Consider the following 22,321-nt stretch of genomic DNA (forward strand, 5'->3'; position numbering starts at 1 on the left):
CTCATTTTGCATTTGGCTTCAACATAACATATCACAAATGGAGAGAAATGAATGAAACGAGAAAGGATCATTGTGGTCCTCATCTAGCTGCAGAGATTCTGAATTTGCACACGGTTTCAACACAACATCAAAAAAGAGAAGAGAACGAAACAAACAAGTGTATCTTTGAGGTCCTGACTCCTGAGTCTGTCTCTCGTCCCTCCTAGCCCTGTGTTTTCGAGGTCCTGATTCCCGAGTCTGTCTCTCGTCCCTCCTAGCCCTGTGTTTTTGAGGTCCTGACTCCTGAGTCTCTCAGTCTCTCGTCCCTCCTAGCCCTGTGTTTTTGAGGTCCTGACTCCTGAGTCTCTCAGTCTCTCGTCCCTCCTAGCCCTGTGTTTTCGAGGTCCTGACTCCTGAGTCTCTCAGTCTCTCGTAACTCCTAGCCCTGTGTTTTTGAGGTCATGACTCCTGAGTCTGTCTCTCATCCCTCCTAGCCCTGTGTTTTTGAGGTCATGACTCCTGAGTCTCTCAGTCTCTCGTAACTCCTAGCCCTGTGCTTTTGCTCCTAGCCAACCTGTGAAAAACAACATGAATGCTCTGTGGCACTGTGGCTCCAGTGTGGCTCAGTTGGTAGAGCACGGCACTTGCAAGACCAGGGTTGTGGGTTTGATTCCCATGGCGGACTAGTATGAGAATATATCCACTCACAACTGGAAATCGCTCTAGATAAGAGTGTCTGCTAAATGCTCCAGTATCCCCCAGTCCCCTCCTGAACCTAGCCAGGTCCCTCCTGAACCCAGCCAGGTCCCTCCTGAACCCAGCCCGGTCCCTCCTGAACCCAGCCAGGTCCCTCCTGAACCCAGCCCCAGCCCGGTCCCTCCTGAGCCCAGCCTCAGCCAGGTCCCTCCTGAACCCAGCCCCAGCCAGGTCCCTCCTGAACCCAGCCCGGTCCCTCCTGAACCCAGCCAGGTCCCTCCTGAACCCAGACCCAGCCAGGTCCCTCCTGAACCCAGCCCCAGCCAGGTCCCTCCTGAACCCAGCCCCAGCTAGCCCCCTCCTGAACCCAGGCCCAGCCAGCCCCCTCCTGAACCCAGCCAGGTCCCTTCTGAACTCAGCCCCAGCCAGCCAGGTCCCTCCTGAACCCAGCCCCAGCCAGCCCCCTCCTGAAGCCAGCCAGGTCCCTTCTGAACTCAGCCCCAGCCAGGCCAGGTACCTCCTGAACCCAGCCCCAGCCAGCCCCCTCCTGAACCCAGCCAGGTCCCTTCTAAACTCAGCCCCAGCCAGGTCCCTCCTGAACCCAGCCAGGTCCCTCCTGAGCCCAGCCCCAGCCAGGTCCCTTCTGAACTCAGCCCCAGCCAGGTCCCTCCTGAACCCAGCCAGGTCCCTTCTGAACCCAGCCCCAGCCAGGTCCCTCCTGAACCCAGCCCCAGCCAGGTCCCTCCTGAACCCAGCCCCAGCCAGGTCCCTCCTGAACCCAGCCCCAGCCAGCCCCCTCCTGAACCCAGCCCCCTCCTGAACCCAGGCCAGGTCCCTCCTGAACCCAGCCCGGTCCCTCCTGTACCCAGCCAGGTCCCTCCTGAACCCAGCCAGGTCCCTCGTGAACCCAGCCAGGTCCCTCGTGAACCCAGCCAGGTCCCTCGTGAAACCAGCCCCAGCTTTCACACTCGTGAAATTGTAGGAAATTAGCTGCAAAAAAATGTAACATTTTCTCTCAGCTCCATGGCAAAATGTAGAGATTTGCAGAATTGCAGGAGATTAGCTTTGAACCTGCTACATTTTCTTTCTACCGCCAAGACACTTTTGACTTATTCTTTGGTGTGTGTATGTTTTTTTCCATGGCTCAACCCCCTACCCTGCCTGCCTCCAGGCCTGCTCTGCGATGGGGCCTCACACAGGGGGAGAAGAGAGTAAAGACAGCCCCGGCCGACTACAGCTCTCAGTTATTAAAGGAGCTCTGCTGCTTTTTTTCTTGTCAGAGCTCAAATTAGCCTCCATTATCAAAGCAGCTGGCTTCTGATTGGAAAGACCTACGACTACAGCTCTCATACAGCCTGCGATGTAAAACCATTACAACGCACAGAGACACAGGGGTTACAAAAGCACTGCCGCTGTTTTTAATACATTCAATCAAATCAGATGGAAAATCGTTGTCTTTACCAAATGTACAGTCCTTCTTCCTGGAACTACATACAATATAAGACAATAAGATTAGTGGATGTTGAACTGATTGTCAACTCAAATAATATTGTATTATAGATATCACTACTGGGAGACTAAAAACTTGTTGCTTGTAGCACAGAATGAAACTCCCTCCCTCCCTCTCTGCCTCCCTCTGTCTGTCTCTCTCTCTCCCTCCTTCCCCCTCTCTCTCTCCCTCCTTCCCCTTCTATCCCACTCCCTCCCTCTCTCTCTCTCTCTCCCTCCTTCCCCCTCTCTCTACCTCCCTCCCTCCCCCTCTCTCCCACTCCCTCCCTCCGTCTCTCCCCCTCCCTCCGTCTCTCTCTCCCCCTCCCTCCGTCTCTCTCTCCCTCTCCCTCCGTCTCTCTCTCCCCCCCCTCCCTCCGTCTCTCTCTCCCCCCCCTCCCTCCGTCTCTCTCTCCCCCTCCCTCCCTGCCCCTATCTCCCTTTCCCTCCCTCCTTCTCTCTCCCTCCCTCTCCCTCCTTCTCTCATTCCATCTCTGACTCAGGGCCCACCAGGCTGCAGCATTCAAGACTTATACATCTTCAAAGAGCTTAACCCATCTGAGCCGCTTCCACTACCCAGCTGCCCCACTCCTTCTCTCCCTCCCTCCCCCACTCCTTCTCTCCCTCCCTCCCCCACTCCTTCTCTCCCTCCCTCCCCCACTCCTTCTCTCCCTCCCTCCCCCACTCCTTCTCTCCCTCCCTCCCCCACTCTTACTCTACCCCCTCCCCCACTCCTTCCTCCCTTTCTCCCTCTGCTCAGCTCTCCCTTTCTTCTTGCTCTCCCTCCCTCCTTTTGCCTCTCTCTCTGTCTCTCTCTCTCTCTCTCTGTATGTGTGTTTTTCCCCTCCCGTCCTTGATCACATATTTACATGCACAAAAATACTCTGGCAAACTGAGTGCCCTGCTGTGGGTTGGATAACTATAATGCAACAATGAAAGACAACAGGCTGTGTTGTGTGTGTATTGTGTGTTAGGCAGAGAGAGACATCTAGGGAGACATACCGTATATGGGGTATTTCAAAATACCAACGGAATGACTTTCAATACTGTTTAAAATGAAAAATAAAAAACAGGGTACCCCCGTCTCGTGAGGGCTGAGGGGGTACGTGCTACACCACTGTTTATAACTATAAGAAATCTAAGATGTGTCAAACAAATACTGCCCAACCCTAGTGTGTGTTCCCGGGCGAGCTTCCCTGGCGAACAGGCTCAGTAATGAAGGAACGTCTCCTCGAGTTAACGAGCCAGAGCTTCCCTGGCGAACAGGCTCAGTAATGAAGGGACGTCTCCTCGAGTTAACGAGCTAGAGCTTCCCTGGCGAACAGGCTCAGTAATGAAGGGACGTCTCCTCGAGTTAACGAGCCAGAGCTTCCCTGGCGAACAGGCTCAGTAATGTAGGGACGTCTCCTCGAGTTAACGAGCTAGAGCTTCCCTGGCGAACAGGCTCAGTAATGAAGGGACGTCTCCTCGAGTTAACGAGCCAGAGCTTCCCTGGCGAACAGGCTCAGTAATGAAGGGACGTCTCCTCGAGTTAACGAGCTAGAGCTTCCCTGGCGAACAGGCTCAGTAATGAAGGGACTGCTCCTCGAGTTAATGAGCTAGAGCTTCCCTGGCGAACAGGCTCAGTAATGAAGGGACGTCTCCTCGAGTTAATGAGCTAGAGCTTCCCTGGCGAACAGGCTCAGTAATGAAGGGACGTCTCCTCGAGTTAACGAGCCAGAGCTTCCCTGGCGAACAGGCTCAGTAATGAAGGGGCGTCTCCTCGAGTTAACGAGCCAGAGCTTCCCTGGCGAACAGGCTCAGTAATGAAGGGACGTCTCCTCGAGTTAACGAGCCAGAGCTTCCCTGGCGAACAGGCTCAGTAATGAAGGGACGTCTCCTCGAGTTAACGAGCCAGAGCTTCCCTGGCGAACAGGCTCAGTAATGAAGGGACGTCTCCTCGAGTTAACGAGCTAGAGCTTCCCTGGCGAACAGGCTCAGTAATGAAGGGACTGCTCCTCGAGTTAACGAGCTAGAGCTTCCCTGGCGAACAGGCTCAGTAATGAAGGGACGTCTCCTCGAGTTAATGAGCTAGAGCTTCCCTGACGAACAGGCTCAGAAATGAAGGGACGTCTCCTCGAGTTAACGAGCCAGAGCTTCCCTGGCGAACAGGCTCAGTAATGAAGGGGCGTCTCCTCGAGTTAACGAGCCAGAGCTTCCCTGGCGAACAGGCTCAGTAATGAAGGGACGTCTCCTCGAGTTAACGAGACAGAGCTTCCCTGGCGAACAGGCTCAGTAATGAAGGGACGTCTCCTCGAGTTAACGAGCCAGAGCTTCCCTGGCGAACAGGCTCAGTAATGAAGGGACGTCTCCTCGAGTTAACGAGCCAGAGCTTCCCTGGCGAACAGGCTCAGTAATGAAGGGACGTCTCCTCGAGTTAACGAGCCAGAGCTTCCCTGGCGAACAGGCTCAGTAATGAAGGGACGTCTCCTCGAGTTTACGAGCCAGAGCTTCCCTGGCGAACAGGCTCAGTAATGAAGGGACGTCTCCTCGAGTTAACGAGCCAGAGCTTCCCTGGCGAACAGGCTCAGTAATGAAGGGACGTCTCCTCGAGTTAACGAGCCAGAGCTTCCCTGGCGAACAGGCTCAGTAATGAAGGGACGTCTCCTCGAGTTAAGGAGCAGAACCCATCATCTCTCTGAGCCCACAGACACACTTTACCATCCTTGTGGGGACCAAACAATTAATTCCCATTCAAAATCCTATTTTCCCTAACCCCTAATCCTAACCGTTAACCTTAACCCCTAACTCTAACCCTAATTGTAACCCTAACCCTTGACCCTTAACCCTAACCCCTAAGCCTAAAATAGCCTTTTTGATTGTAGGGACGGGTAAAATGTCCCCCACTTGTCAGAATGTTGTTTTGGTATCGTTGTGAAGACTTCTGGTTGCCACAAGGATAGTAAAACCAAAAATATACACACACACACACACACGTCCTTGTCCACACACACACACATGTCCACGTCCACACACACACGCGTCCACGTACACACACACGTCCACGTCCACACACACACGCGTCCACGTCCACACACACACGCGTCCACGTCCACACACACACGCGTCCACGTCCACACACACACGCGTCCACGTCCACACACACACGCGTCCACGTCCACACACACTCACGTCCACACACTCACACGTCCACGTCCACACACTCACACGTCCACGTCCACACACACTCACGGGGAAGGGAGCCTTCCTGGTGCATTGGGGGATGAGCTCATTCCCTGGCTGGAGGGAACGCTGAGTAGCAGAGTGAAAAGTCATACCTGTCCCATCTTGTCCTGATCCCGCAACAGGTCTATAATCCTTTTCTAGTCCCTCCCTGATAAAAATCACTCAATCACTCCTGTCCTGTCTTCTGGTCATTTTTGCTCACAGAAATATGTACAGTATATCACAAAAGTGAGTACACCCCTCACATTTTTGTAAATATTTGAGTATATCTTTTCATGTGACAACACTGAAGAAATGACACTTTGCTACAATGTAAAGTAGTGAGTGTACAGCTTGTATAACAGTGTAAATTTGCTGTCCCCTCAACATTTTCACTTAGGGGTGTACTCACTTTTGTTGCCAGCGGTTTAGACATTAATGGCTGTGTGTTGAGTTATTTTGAGGGGACAGCAAATTTACACTGTTATACAAGCTGTACACTCACTACTTTACATTGTAGCAAAGTGTCATTTCTTCAGTGTTGTCACATGAAAAGATATACTCAAATATTTACAAAAATGTGAGGGGTGTACTCACTTTCGTGATATACTGTATGTATGTATATGTAGGCTATTGTGTTTTTTTAGGAGGAATTGAAAATAACTTCAGTAATGCAATATGCAACAGTGCATTCGTGCATTCGGAAAGTTTTCAAACCCCTTGAATTTTTCCACATTTTGTTACGTTACAGTCTTATTCTAAAATGGAGTAAAAAAATGTTTTCATCAACACCCCATAATGACATCACAAAACCCCATAATGACATCACAATACCCCATAATGACATCACAACACCCCATAATGACATCACAATACCCCATAATGACAAAGCAAAAACAGGTTGAGCATATAAAACTGTATCCTACAGCTGACCCCGGAGCACATAAAACTGTATCCTACAGCTGACCCCGGAGCACATAAAACTGTATCCTACAGCTGACCCCGGAGCACATAAAACTGTATCCTACAGCTGACCCCGGAGCAAATAAAACTGTATCCTACAGCTGACCCCGGAGCACATAAAACTGTATCCTACAGCTGACCCCGGAGCACATAAAACTGTAGTCTACAGCTGACCCCTGAGCACATAAAACTGTAGTCTACAGCTGACCCCTGAGCACATAAAACTGTAGCCTACAGCTGACCCCGGAGCACATAAAACTGTAGTCTACAGCTGACCCCTGAGCACATAAAACTGTATCCTACAGCTGACCCCGGAGCACATAAAATTGTATCCTACAGCTGTCCCCTGAGCACATAAAACTGTAGTCTACAGCTGACCCCTGAGCACATAAAACTGTAGCCTACAGCTGACCCCAGAGCACATAAAACTGTAGTCTACAGCTGACCCCTGAGCACATAAAACTGTGTCCTACAGCTGACCCCGGAGCACATAAAACTGTATCCTACAGCTGTCCCCTGAGCACATAAAACTGTAGTCTATAGCTGACCCCGGAGCACATAAAACTGTATCCTACAGCTGACCCCTGAGCATATAAAACTGTAGTCTACAGCTGACCCCGGAGCATATAAAACTGTATCCTACAGCTGACCCCTGAGCACATAAAACTGTATCCTACAGCTGACCCCTGAGCACATAAAACTATCCTACAGCTGACCCCGGAGCATATAAAACTGTAGTCTACAGCTGAGCACGGAGCACATAAAACTGTATCCTACAGCTGACCCCTGAGCACATAAAACTGTAGTCTACAGCTGAGCACGGAGCACATAAAACTGTAGTCTACAGCTGACCCCGGAGCACATAAAACTATCCTACAGCTGACCTCGGAGCACATAAAACTGTATCCTACATCTGACCCCGGAGCACATAAAGCTGTATCCTACAGCTGACCTCGGAGCACATAAAACTGTATCCTACAGCTGACCCCTGAGCACATAAAACTGTATCCTACAGCTGACCCCTGAGCACATAAAACTGTAGTCTACAGCTGACCCCGGAGCACATAAAACTATCCTACAGCTGACCCCGGAGCACATAAAACTGTATCCTACAGCTGTCCCCTGAGCACATAAAACTGTAGTCTACAGCTGAACCCTGAGCACATAAAACTGTATCCTACAGCTGACCCCGGAGCACATAAAACTGTATCCTACAGCTGACCCCTGAGCACATAAAACTATCCTACAGCTGACCCCGGAGCACATAAAACTGTATCCTACAGCTGAACCCTGAGCACATAAAACTGTAGTCTACAGCTGACCCCGGAGCACATAAAACTGTATCCTACAGCTGAACCCTGAGCACATAAAACTGTATCCTACAGCTGACCCCTGAGCACATAAAACTGTATCCTACAGCTGACCCCTGAGCACATAAAACTGTAGTCTACAGCTGACCCCGGAGCACATAAAACTATCCTACAGCTGACCCCGGAGCACATAAAACTGTATCCTACAGCTGTCCCCTGAGCACATAAAACTGTAGTCTACAGCTGAACCCTGAGCACATAAAACTGTATCCTACAGCTGACCCCGGAGCACATAAAACTGTATCCTACAGCTGACCCCTGAGCACATAAAACTATCCTACAGCTGACCCCGGAGCACATAAAACTGTAGTCTACAGCTGACTCCGGAGCACATAAAACTGTATCCTACAGCTGAACCCTGAGCACATAAAACTGTATCCTACAGCTGAACCCTGAGCACATAAAACTGTATCCTACAGCTGACCCCTGAGCACATAAAACTGTATCCTACAGCTGAACCCTGAGCACATAAAACTGTAGTCTACAGCTGTCTCCGGAGCACATAAAACTGTATCCTACAGCTGACCCCTGAGCACATATGAACATTTACACAACATGAATGTAAGTGGCAGTACTGCATAAGTAAATCTATGTTAATTTCACTCTTCACTCTTCAGATGACACGAGTTTAGTTTAAAAACCGCTAACAACAACAATTGTGCTCGATGTCAAAGTGGTTAGGAGTAGAGCAGCTATGGCGCTGCAGGCCTCCTGTCCCGCTCTCCGGTTGGTATCCTATCTGGTTCCTTCATTGTCAAAGATAAATATATTTGATTGATAACTCCATCAAATGAAGCTAACGGCTCCTTGGCTGCGACAGTTGCAACATCCTCCACTGAAGGCTTAATCATTTATCCCACTGACGTACGTTGGCATCTGAGGTAGCCTAGTGACCGCCTACGGCTAGAGCGAGGCGCTAGAATGAGCCAACAGAAGGGGGAAGGGGGAAGGCGGGGGGGGGAATTTACTGTTAATTGTATTTATTTTTTAAACCCCTACACAGCTGTTTTCTTAGTGAAATGCTCTACATGACATATTTCAACCCCCCCCCCAAAAAAAACTATGTTGATAACTATTCCTGTCCTGCCTTCCTGTGGACTGTTGATCCTGTCATATCCTGTCCCATCCTGTCATATCCTGTCCCATCCTGTCCCAAACTGGACTCGAGAACTATAACTCCCATTCCTACCAGAATCCCACGCGAGCCAAAGGAGTTCTCTTCCTGTGTCAACCTCTACTGAGCAGCAATCCACGTTCCTGTGACGGTCACCATACAGCTAAATCCCATGGCTGGAGAGAACGCCCCCCCCCCACACCACAGATACCTGTCTGTCACCATACAGCTAAATCCCATGGCTGGAGAGAACGCCCCCCCCCCACACCACAGATACCTGTGTCTGTCACCATACAGCTAAATCCCATGGCTGGAGAGAACCCCCCCCACACCACAGATACCTGTCTGTCACCATACAGCTAAATCCCATGGCTGGAGAGAACGCCCCCCCCCCCCCCCCCCCACACCACAGATACCTGTGTCTGTCACCATACAGCTAAATCCCATGGCTGGAGAGAACGCCCCCCCCCCACACCACAGATACCGGTGTCTGTCACCATACAGCTAAATCCCATGGCTGGAGAGAACGCCCCCCCCCCACACCACAGATACCTGTGTCTGTCACCATACAGCTAAACCCCATGGCTGGAGAGAACGCCCCCCCACACCACAGATACCTGTCTGTCACCATACAGCTAAATCCCATGGCTGGAGAGAACGCCCCCCCCCCCCCCCCCCCACACCACAGATACCTGTGTCTGTCACCATACAGCTAAATCCCATGGCTGGAGAGAACGCCCCCCCCCCACACCACAGATACCGGTGTCTGTCACCATACAGCTAAATCCCATGGCTGGAGAGAACGCCCCCCCCCCACACCACAGATACCTGTGTCTGTCACCATACAGCTAAATCCCATGGCTGGAGAGAACGCCCCCCCCCCCACACCACAGATACCTGTGTCTGTCGCCATACAGCTAAATCCCATGGCTGGAGAGAACGCCCCCCCCCCACACCACAGATACCTGTCTGTCACCATACAGCTAAATCCCATGGCTGGAGAGAACGCCCCCCACACCACAGATACCTGTGTCTGTCACCATACAGCTAAATCCCATGGCTGGAGAGAACGCCCCCCACACCACAGATACCTGTGTCTGTCACCATACAGCTAAATCCCATGGCTGGAGAGAACGCCCCCCCACACCACAGATACCTGTGTCTGTCACCATACAGCTAAATCCCATGGCTGGAGAGAACGCCCCCCACACCACAGATACCTGTCTGTCACCATACAGCTAAATCCCATGGCTGGAGAGAACGCCCCCCACACCACAGATACCTGTGTCTGTCACCATACAGCTAAATCCCATGGCTGGAGAGAACGCCCCCCACACCACAGATACCTGTGTCTGTCACCATACAGCTAAATCCCATGGCTGGAGAGAACGCCCCCCCCCCACACCACAGATACCTGTGTCTGTCGCCATACAGCTAAATCCCATGGCTGGAGAGAACGCCCCCCCCCCACACCACAGATACCTGTGTCTGTCGCCATACAGCTAAATCCCATGGCTGGAGAGAACGCCCCCCCCCCACACCACAGATACCTGTGTCTGTCACCATACAGCTAAATCCCATGGCTGGAGAGAACGCCCCCCCCCCCCCCCCACAGATACCTGTGTCTGTCACCATACAGCTAAATCCCATGGCTGGAGAGAACGCCCCCACACCACAGATACCTGTGTCTGTCACCATACAGCTAAATCCCATGGCTGGAGAGAACGCCCCCCCCCCACACCACAGATACCTGTGTCTGTCACCATACAGCTAAATCCCATGGCTGGAGAGAACGCCCCCCCCCCACACCACAGATACCTGTGTCTGTCACCATACAGCTAAATCCCATGGCTGGAGAGAACGCCCCCCCCCCACACCACAGATACCTGTGTCTGTCGCCATACAGCTAAATCCCATGGCTGGAGAGAACGCCCCCCCCCCACACCACAGATACCTGTGTCTGTCACCATACAGCTAAATCCCATGGCTGGAGAGAACGCCCCCCCCCCACACCACAGATACCTGTGTCTGTCGCCATACAGCTAAATCCCATGGCTGGAGAGAACGCCCCCCCCCCACACCACAGATACCTGTGTCTGTCACCATACAGCTAAATCCCATGGCTGGAGAGAACGCCCCCCCCCCCACACCACAGATACCTGTGTCTGTCACCATACAGCTAAATCCCATGGCTGGAGAGAACGCCCCCCCCCCACACCACAGATACCTGTGTCTGTCACCATACAGCTAAATCCCATGGCTGGAGAGAACGCCCCCCCCCCACACCACAGATACCTGTGTCTGTCGCCATACAGCTAAATCCCATGGCTGGAGAGAACGCCCCCCCCCCACACCACAGATACCTGTGTCTGTCACCATACAGCTAAATCCCATGGCTGGAGAGAACGCCCCCCCCCCACACCACAGATACCTGTGTCTGTCACCATACAGCTAAATCCCATGGCTGGAGAGAACGCCCCCCCCCCCACACCACAGATACCTGTGTCTGTCACCATACAGCTAAATCCCATGGCTGGAGAGAACGCCCCCCCCCCCACACCACAGATACCTGTGTCTGTCACCATACAGCTAAATCCCATGGCTGGAGAGAACGCCCCCCCCCCACACCACAGATACCTGTGTCTGTCACCATACAGCTAAACCCCATGGCTGGAGAGAACGCCCCCCACACCACAGATACCTGTGTCTGTCACCATACAGCTAAATCCCATGGCTGGAGAGAACGCCCCCCCCCCACACCACAGATACCTGTGTCTGTCACCATACAGCTAAACCCCATGGCTGGAGAGAACGCCCCCCCACACCACAGATACCTGTGTCTGTCACCATACAGCTAAATCCCATGGCTGGAGAGAACGCCCCCCCCACACCACAGATACCTGTGTCTGTCACCATACAGCTAAATCCCATGGCTGGAGAGAACGCCCCCCCACACCACAGATACCTGTGTCTGTCACCATACAGCTAAATCCCATGGCTGGAGAGAACGCCCCCCACACCACAGATACCTGTGTCTGTCACCATACAGCTAAATCCCATGGCTGGAGAGAACGCCCCCCCACACCACAGATACCTGTGTCTGTCACCATACAGCTAAATCCCATGGCTGGAGAGAACGCCCCCCCCCCACACCACAGATACCTGTGTCTGTCGCCATACAGCTAAATCCCATGGCTGGAGAGAACGCCCCCCCCCCACACCACAGATACCTGTGTCTGTCACCATACAGCTAAATCCCATGGCTGGAGAGAACGCCCCCCCCCCCCCCCCCCACAGATACCTGTGTCTGTCACCATACAGCTAAATCCCATGGCTGGAGAGAACGCCCCCACACCACAGATACCTGTGTCTGTCACCATACAGCTAAATCCCATGGCTGGAGAGAACGCCCCCCCCCCACACCACAGATACCTGTGTCTGTCACCATACAGCTAAATCCCATGGCTGGAGAGAACGCCCCCCCCCCACACCACAGATACCTGTGTCTGTCACCATACAGCTAAATCCCATGGCTGGAGAGAACGCCCCCCCCCCACACCACAGATACCTGTGTCTGTCGCCATACAGCTAAATCCCATGGCTGGAGAGAACGCCCCCCCCCCACACCACAGATACCTGTGTCTGTCACCATACAGCTAAATCCCATGGCTGGAGAGAACGCCCCCCCCCCACACCACAGATACCTGTGTCTGTCGCCATACAGCTAAATCCCATGGCTGGAGAGAACGCCCCCCCCCCCACACCACAGATACCTGTGTCTGTCACCATACAGCTAAATCCCATGGCTGGAGAGAACGCCCCCCCCCCACACCACAGATACCTGTGTCTGTCACCATACAGCTAAATCCCATGGCTGGAGAGAACGCCCCCCCCCCACACCACAGATACCTGTGTCTGTCACCATACAGCTAAATCCCATGGCTGGAGAGAACGCCCCCCCCCCACACCACAGATACCTGTGTCTGTCGCCATACAGCTAAATCCCATGGCTGGAGAGAACGCCCCCCCCCCACACCACAGATACCTGTGTCTGTCACCATACAGCTAAATCCCATGGCTGGAGAGAACGCCCCCCCCCCACACCACAGATACCTGTGTCTGTCACCATACAGCTAAATCCCATGGCTGGAGAGAACGCCCCCCCCCCCACACCACAGATACCTGTGTCTGTCACCATACAGCTAAATCCCATGGCTGGAGAGAACGCCCCCCCCCCCACACCACAGATACCTGTGTCTGTCACCATACAGCTAAATCCCATGGCTGGAGAGAACCCCCCCCACACCACAGATACCTGTCTGTCACCATACAGCTAAATCCCATGGCTGGAGAGAACGCCCCCCCCACACCACAGATACCTGTGTCTGTCACCATACAGCTAAATCCCATGGCTGGAGAGAACGCCCCCCCCCCACACCACAGATACCTGTGTCTGTCACCATACAGCTAAACCCCATGGCTGGAGAGAACGCCCCCCCACACCACAGATACCTGTCTGTCACCATACAGCTAAATCCCATGGCTGGAGAGAACGCCCCCCCCCCCCCCCCCCACACCACAGATACCTGTGTCTGTCACCATACAGCTAAATCCCATGGCTGGAGAGAACGCCCCCCCCCCACACCACAGATACCGGTGTCTGTCACCATACAGCTAAATCCCATGGCTGGAGAGAACGCCCCCCCCCCACACCACAGATACCTGTGTCTGTCACCATACAGCTAAATCCCATGGCTGGAGAGAACGCCCCCCCCCCCACACCACAGATACCTGTGTCTGTCGCCATACAGCTAAATCCCATGGCTGGAGAGAACGCCCCCCCCCCACACCACAGATACCTGTCTGTCACCATACAGCTAAATCCCATGGCTGGAGAGAACGCCCCCCACACCACAGATACCTGTGTCTGTCACCATACAGCTAAATCCCATGGCTGGAGAGAACGCCCCCCACACCACAGATACCTGTGTCTGTCACCATACAGCTAAATCCCATGGCTGGAGAGAACGCCCCCCACACCACAGATACCTGTGTCTGTCACCATACAGCTAAATCCCATGGCTGGAGAGAACGCCCCCCACACCACAGATACCTGTGTCTGTCACCATACAGCTAAATCCCATGGCTGGAGAGAACGCCCCCCCCCCACACCACAGATACCTGTGTCTGTCGCCATACAGCTAAATCCCATGGCTGGAGAGAACGCCCCCCCCCCACACCACAGATACCTGTGTCTGTCACCATACAGCTAAATCCCATGGCTGGAGAGAACGCCCCCCCCCCCCCCCCCACAGATACCTGTGTCTGTCACCATACAGCTAAATCCCATGGCTGGAGAGAACGCCCCCACACCACAGATACCTGTGTCTGTCACCATACAGCTAAATCCCATGGCTGGAGAGAACGCCCCCCCCCACACCACAGATACCTGTGTCTGTCACCATACAGCTAAATCCCATGGCTGGAGAGAACGCCCCCCCCCCACACCACAGATACCTGTGTCTGTCACCATACAGCTAAATCCCATGGCTGGAGAGAACGCCCCCCCCCCACACCACAGATACCTGTGTCTGTCGCCATACAGCTAAATCCCATGGCTGGAGAGAACGCCCCCCCCCCACACCACAGATACCTGTGTCTGTCACCATACAGCTAAATCCCATGGCTGGAGAGAACGCCCCCCCCCCCACACCACAGATACCTGTGTCTGTCGCCATACAGCTAAATCCCATGGCTGGAGAGAACGCCCCCCCCCCACACCACAGATACCTGTGTCTGTCACCATACAGCTAAATCCCATGGCTGGAGAGAACGCCCCCCCCCACACCACAGATACCTGTGTCTGTCACCATACAGCTAAATCCCATGGCTGGAGAGAACGCCCCCCCCCCACACCACAGATACCTGTGTCTGTCACCATACAGCTAAATCCCATGGCTGGAGAGAACGCCCCCCCCCCACACCACAGATACCTGTGTCTGTCGCCATACAGCTAAATCCCATGGCTGGAGAGAACGCCCCCCCCCCACACCACAGATACCTGTGTCTGTCACCATACAGCTAAATCCCATGGCTGGAGAGAACGCCCCCCCCCCACACCACAGATACCTGTGTCTGTCACCATACAGCTAAATCCCATGGCTGGAGAGAACGCCCCCCCCCCCACACCACAGATACCTGTGTCTGTCACCATACAGCTAAATCCCATGGCTGGAGAGAACGCCCCCCCCCCCACACCACAGATACCTGTGTCTGTCACCATACAGCTAAATCCCATGGCTGGAGAGAACCCCCCCCACACCACAGATACCTGTCTGTCACCATACAGCTAAATCCCATGGCTGGAGAGAACGCCCCCCCACACCACAGATACCTGTGTCTGTCACCATACAGCTAAATCCCATGGCTGGAGAGAACGCCCCCCCCCCACACCACAGATACCTGTGTCTGTCACCATACAGCTAAACCCCATGGCTGGAGAGAACGCCCCCCACACCACAGATACCTGTGTCTGTCACCATACAGCTAAATCCCATGGCTGGAGAGAACGCCCCCCCACACCACAGATACCTGTGTCTGTCACCATACAGCTAAATCCCATGGCTGGAGAGAACGCCCCCCCACACCACAGATACCTGTGTCTGTCACCATACAGCTAAATCCCATGGCTGGAGAGAACGCCCCCCCACACCACAGATACCTGTGTCTGTCACCATACAGCTAAATCCCATGGCTGGAGAGAACGCCCCCCACACCACAGATACCTGTGTCTGTCACCATACAGCTAAATCCCATGGCTGGAGAGAACGCCCCCCCCCCACACCACAGATACCTGTGTCTGTCGCCATACAGCTAAATCCCATGGCTGGAGAGAACGCCCCCCCCCCACACCACAGATACCTGTGTCTGTCACCATACAGCTAAATCCCATGGCTGGAGAGAACGCCCCCCCCCCCCCCCCACAGATACCTGTGTCTGTCACCATACAGCTAAATCCCATGGCTGGAGAGAACGCCCCCACACCACAGATACCTGTGTCTGTCACCATACAGCTAAATCCCATGGCTGGAGAGAACGCCCCCCCCCACACCACAGATACCTGTGTCTGTCACCATACAGCTAAATCCCATGGCTGGAGAGAACGCCCCCCCCCCACACCACAGATACCTGTGTCTGTCACCATACACCTAATCCCATGGCTGGAGAGAACGCCCCCCCCCCACACCACAGATACCTGTGTCTGTCGCCATACAGCTAAATCCCATGGCTGGAGAGAACGCCCCCCCCCCACACCACAGATACCTGTGTCTGTCACCATACAGCTAAATCCCATGGCTGGAGAGAACGCCCCCCCCCCACACCACAGATACCTGTGTCTGTCGCCATACAGCTAAATCCCATGGCTGGAGAGAACGCCCCCCCCCCACACCACAGATACCTGTGTCTGTCACCATACAGCTAAATCCCATGGCTGGAGAGAACGCCCCCCCCCCACACCACAGATACCTGTGTCTGTCACCATACAGCTAAATCCCATGGCTGGAGAGAACGCCCCCCCCCCACACCACAGATACCTGTGTCTGTCACCATACAGCTAAATCCCATGGCTGGAGAGAACGCCCCCCCCCCACACCACAGATACCTGTGTCTGTCGCCATACAGCTAAATCCCATGGCTGGAGAGAACGCCCCCCCCCCACACCACAGATACCTGTGTCTGTCACCATACAGCTAAATCCCATGGCTGGAGAGAACGCCCCCCCCCCACACCACAGATACCTGTGTCTGTCACCATACAGCTAAATCCCATGGCTGGAGAGAACGCCCCCCCCCCCACACCACAGATACCTGTGTCTGTCACCATACAGCTAAATCCCATGGCTGGAGAGAACGCCCCCCCCCCCACACCACAGATACCTGTGTCTGTCACCATACAGCTAAATCCCATGGCTGGAGAGAACGCCCCCCACACCACAGATACCTGTGTCTGTCACCATACAGCTAAATCCCATGGCTGGAGAGAACGCCCCCCACACCACAGATACCTGTGTCTGTCACCATACAGCTAAACCCCATGGCTGGAGAGAACGCCCCCCACACCACAGATACCTGTGTCTGTCACCATACAGCTAAATCCCATGGCTGGAGAGAACGCCCCCCCACACCACAGATACCTGTGTCTGTCACCATACAGCTAAATCCCATGGCTGGAGAGAACGCCCCCCCCCCACACCACAGATACCTGTGTCTGTCACCATACAGCTAAATCCCATGGCTGGAGAGAACGCCCCCCCACACCACAGATACCTGTGTCTGTCACCATACAGCTAAATCCCATGGCTGGAGAGAACGCCCCCTCACACCACAGATACCTGTGTCTGTCACCATACAGCTAAATCCCATGGCTGGAGAGAACGCCCCCCCCCCACACCACAGATACCGGTGTCTGTCACCATACAGCTAAATCCCATGGCTGGAGAGAACGCCCCCCCCCCACACCACAGATACCTGTGTCTGTCGCCATACAGCTAAATCCCATGGCTGGAGAGAACGCCCCCCCCCCACACCACAGATACCTGTGTCTGTCGCCATACAGCTAAATCCCATGGCTGGAGAGAACGCCCCCCCCCACACCACAGATACCTGTGTCTGTCGCCATACAGCTAAATCCCATGGCTGGAGAGAACGCCCCCTCACACCACAGATACCTGCCAGCTCACCCGGCCACCAGAGGCTGCAGCAGCACTGCCGACCACACACACACATTAACTCAGCCCCAAGGATTAGCTAAGGGCTAACTCAGCTCTTGCTCAAACACTGAAATGGCTAACGACTAGGCCTAACAGTTAACTACTAAAACGTAGCGGCTGTCTGAGATCTGGACTATAGGGAGAGTTGTGGTGTACGCCGTCCAGACTCCTCCCAACGCCTTTCAATACAGGGAATCAATTGGTACATGACTGGAAGACGGCTTAAGGTCTCTTGTAAAAAAAAAAAAAAAAGTTTTGTTGTTGTTGCTGCTGCTTGTCCTCTCCCAGACTCCGTGAAGCCGTGTCGTAGCAGTGGGCCAAGAGGGGATGTTGAAATGTGGTTAGAGAGATTACGTCATCGTCTGACTAGTCACTGCAGGCAGAACAATATGGTCTCACAGTGACTGCATATTGAATTAACGTTTAATCATGGTTGGGTCCAGCGTGAATACTAAAGGACTACTAAAGGAATACTAAAGGAATACTAAAGATGTACTAAAGGACTACTAAAGGACTACTAAAGGAGTACTAAAGGAGTACTAAAGTAATACTAAAGTAATACTAAAGATGTACTAAAGGAGTACTAAAGGAGTACTAAAGTAATACTAAAGTAATACTAAAGATGTACTAAAGGAGTACTAAAGTAATACTAAAGATGTACTAAAGGAATACTAAAGTAATACTAAAGTAATACTAAAGATGTACTAAAGGAGTACTAAAGTAATACTAAAGATGTACTAAAGGAATACTAAAGTAATACTAAAGTAATACTAAAGATGTACTAAAGGAGTACTAAAGTAATACTAAAGATGTACTAAAGGAATACTAAAGGAGTACTAAAGTAATACTAAAGATGTACTAAAGGAATACTAAAGGAATACTAAAGTAATACTAAAGATGTACTAAAGGAGTACTAAAGTAATACTAAAGTAATACTAAAGATGTACTAAAGGAATACTAAAGTAATATTAAAGTAATACTAAAGATGTACTAAAGGAGTACTAAAGGAATACTAAAGTAATACCAAAGGAGTACTAAAGTAATACCAAAGGAGTACTAAAGGAGTACTAAAGTAATACTAAAGATGTACTAAAGTAATACCAAAGGAGTACTAAAGTAATACCAAAGGAGTACTAAAGGAGTACCAAAGGAGTACCAAAGGAATACTAAAGTCATACTAAAGGGGTACTAATGGAATACTAAAGTAATACTACAGGAGTACCAAAGGAGTACTAAAGGAATATGAAAGTAGTACTAACGTAATACTAAAGAGGTACTAAAGGAATACTGAAGGAATACTAAAGTAATACTAAATGAGTACTAAAGGAGTACTAAAGGAATACGAAAGTAATACGAAAGTAATACTAAAGGAGTACTAAAGTAATACTAAAGGAATACTAAAGTAATACTAAAGTAATACTAAAGGAGTACCAGGGTAATACTAAAGGAGTACTTAAGGAGTACTGAAGTATTACTAAAACACTACTAGAGGAATACTAAAGGAGTACAAAATGAGTACTAAAGTAATACTACAGTAGTACTAACAGAGTACCAAGGGAGTATTGGCGGGGTACTAAAGTAATACTAAAGGAATACTAAATGAATACCAAAGGAGTACTAAATGAGTACTAAATGAGTACTAAAGGAGTACTAAAGGAGTACTAAAGTAATAATAAAGGAGGACCAAGGGAGTACTAAAGTATTACCAAATGAGTACTAAAGTAATACTAAAGGAGTACTAAAGAAGTACTAAATGAGTACTAAAGGAGTACTAAAGTAATACTAAAGAAATACCAAAGGAGTACTAAAGTATTACCAAATGAGTACTAAAGTAATACTAAAGGAGTACTAAAGAAGTACTAAATGAGTACTAAAGGAGTACTAAAGGAGTACCAAATGAATACTGAAGTAATACTAGAGGAACACTGGATGAGTACTAAACGAGTACTTAAGTAATACTAAAGGAATACTAACAGAGTACTAAAGGAGTAATAAAGGAGTACCAAAGGAGTACAAAAGTAATACTAAAGTAATATTAAAGTAATACTAAATGAGTACTAAAGGGGTACTAAATGAGTACCAGTGGAGTACTAAAGGAGTACTAACGGGGAACTAAATGAGTACCAATGGAGTACTAAAGGAGTACTAACGGGGAACTAAAGTAATACTGAAGGAGTACCAATGGAGGACTAAATGAGTACTATGTAACAAAAGGCTAATACTGTAGTAATAGCAGTGTTGGGTGACATGAATACGACCAATGTGTAAAGTGTTACCTAACAGGCTGAGAGGTGACGATTACAGAAATGAGAGATATGTGTGTGTGTGTGAGTGTTTCCTCACCGTAGCGTGGGTCGAGTCGTGGGTCGAGTCGTGGGTCGAGCCAAGAGGTGGTTTTGTTCTTGTGGTTGATGTAGTAGACCTCTCCCTCTGAGGTGATGGCCTGTTCCCAGCAGTCAGGGAGAGGACCTTAGAGAGGACAGGGAGGTTAGGCTGGAGCTGGACAGGCAGGGGGTGTGTGAGGCAGGGGGTAGTGACTTTACTAAGTTCCCAGGCATACAGTGTGTGGATGCAGAGGTGCATCACAGGGGTGATACTGACCAGATCAACAACAGCTAGTTACAGGAAAACACACCACTAAAGACAGAAACAGAAAGTCCTTTGGATAGGTGTGTTAAACATCCTGTTCAATAGTTAGATATTTAGCCAGCACCTCTCAGGTGTTCTACTCTGTTAGCCAGTACCTCTCAGGTGTTCTACTCTGTTAGTCAGCACCTCTCAGGTGTTCTACTCTACTAGTCAGTACCTCTCAGGTGTTCTACTCTGTTAGCCAGTACCTCTCAGGTGTTCTACTCTGTTAGTCAGCACCTCTCAGGTGTTCTACTCTGCTAGCCAGTACCTCTCAGGTGTTCTACTCTGTTAGCCAGTACCTCTCAGGTGTTCTACTCTGTTAGCCAGTACCTCTCAGGTGTTCTACTCTGTTAGCCAGTACCTCTCAGGTGTTCTACTCTGTTAGTCAGCACCTCTCAGGTGTTCTACTCTGTTAGTCAGCACCTCTCAGGTGTTCTACTCTGCTAGCCAGTACCTCTCAGGTGTTCTACTCTGTTAGCCAGTACCTCTCAGGTGTTCTACTCTGTTAGCCAGTACCTCTCAGGTGTTCTACTCTGTTAGCCAGCACCTCTCAGGTGTTCTACTCTGTTAGTCAGCACCTCTCAGGTGTTCTACTCTGTTAGTCAGCACCTCTCAGGTGTTCTACTCTGTTAGCCAGTACCTCTCAGGTGTTCTACTCTGTTAGCCAGCACCTCTCAGGTGTTCTACTCTGTTAGTCAGCACCTCTCAGGTGTTCTACTCTGTTAGCCAGTACCTCTCAGGTGTTCTACTCTGCTAGTCAGCACCTCTCAGGTGTTCTACTCTGCTAGCCAGCACCTCTCAGGTGTTCTACTCTGTTAGCCAGTACCTCTCAGGTGTTCTACTCTGTTAGCCAGTACCTCTCAGGTGTTCTACTCTGTTAGCCAGTACCTCTCAGGTGTTCTACTCTGCTAGTCAGCACCTCTCAGGTGTTCTACTCTGCTAGTCAGCACCTCTCAGGTGTTCTACTCTGTTAGACAGTACCTCTCAGGTGTTCTACTCTGTTAGCCGGCACCTCTCAGGTGTTCTACTCTGTTAGCCGGCACCTCTCAGGTGTTCTACTCTACTAGTCGGCACCTCTCAGGTGTTCTACTCTACTAGTTGGCACCTCTCAGGTGTTCTACTCTACTAGCCGGCACCTCTCAGGTGTTCTACTCTACTAGCCGGCACCTCTCAGGTGTTCTACTCTACTAGCCGGCACCTCTCAGGTGTTCTACTCTACTAGTCGGCACCTCTCAGGTGTTCTACTCTACTAGTCGGCACCTCTCAGGTGTTCTACTCTGTTAGACAGTACCTCTCAGGTGTTCTACTCTGTTAGCCGGCACCTCTCAGGTGTTCTACTCTACTAGCCGGCACCTCTCAGGTGTTCTACTCTACTAGCCGGCACCTCTCAGGTGTTCTACTCTACTAGTCGGCACCTCTCAGGTGTTCTACTCTACTAGTCGGCACCTCTCAGGTGTTCTACTCTGTTAGCCAGCACCTCTCAGGTGTTCTACTCTGTTAGTCAGCACCTCTCAGGTGTTCTACTCTGTTAGTCAGCACCTCTCAGGTGTTCTACTCTGTTAGTCAGCACCTCTCAGGTGTTCTACTCTGTTAGTCAGCACCTCTCAGGTGTTCTACTCTGCTAGCCAGCACCTCTCAGGTGTTCTACTCTGTTAGCCAGTACCTCTCAGGTGTTCTACTCTGCTAGTCAGCACCTCTCAGGTGTTCTACTCTGCTAGCCAGCACCTCTCAGGTGTTCTACTCTGTTAGTCAGCACCTCTCAGGTGTTCTACTCTGTTAGTCAGCACCTCTCAGGTGTTCTACTCTGCTAGCCAGTACCTCTCAGGTGTTCTACTCTGCTAGCCAGTACCTCTCAGGTGTTCTACTCTGTTAGCCAGCACCTCTCAGGTGTTCTACTCTACTAGCCAGCACCTCTCAGGTGTTCTACTCTGTTAGTCAGTACCTCTCAGGTGATCTACTCTGCTAGTCAGCACCTCTCAGTTGTTCTACTCTACTAGTCAGCACCTCTCAGGTGTTCTACTCTGTTAGCCAGCACCTCTCAGGTGTTCTACTCTACTAGTCAGCACCTCTCAGGTGTTCTACTCTGTTAGTCAGCACCTCTCAGGT

At 51.5% G+C, this 22,321-nt stretch overlaps 1 protein-coding gene across 1 annotated transcript in view; it reads right to left on the reverse strand.

Moving 5' to 3' along the window:
* Nucleotides 1–22,321, reverse strand: part of yap1 (Yes1 associated transcriptional regulator) — a 128,422-nt gene that overhangs the window by 22,256 nt on the left and 83,845 nt on the right. Inside the window, exon 4 of the mRNA XM_055878329.1 lies at nucleotides 19,928–20,053. Within this exon, the coding sequence (XP_055734304.1) occupies nucleotides 19,928–20,053 (126 nt within the window). The remainder of the gene's footprint in view (nucleotides 1–19,927; nucleotides 20,054–22,321) is intronic.

The sequence above is a fragment of the Salvelinus fontinalis genome, chromosome 23 (genome assembly GCF_029448725.1).
Source record: "Salvelinus fontinalis isolate EN_2023a chromosome 23, ASM2944872v1, whole genome shotgun sequence".
In the NCBI taxonomy this organism is placed as follows: Eukaryota; Metazoa; Chordata; class Actinopteri; order Salmoniformes; family Salmonidae; genus Salvelinus; species Salvelinus fontinalis.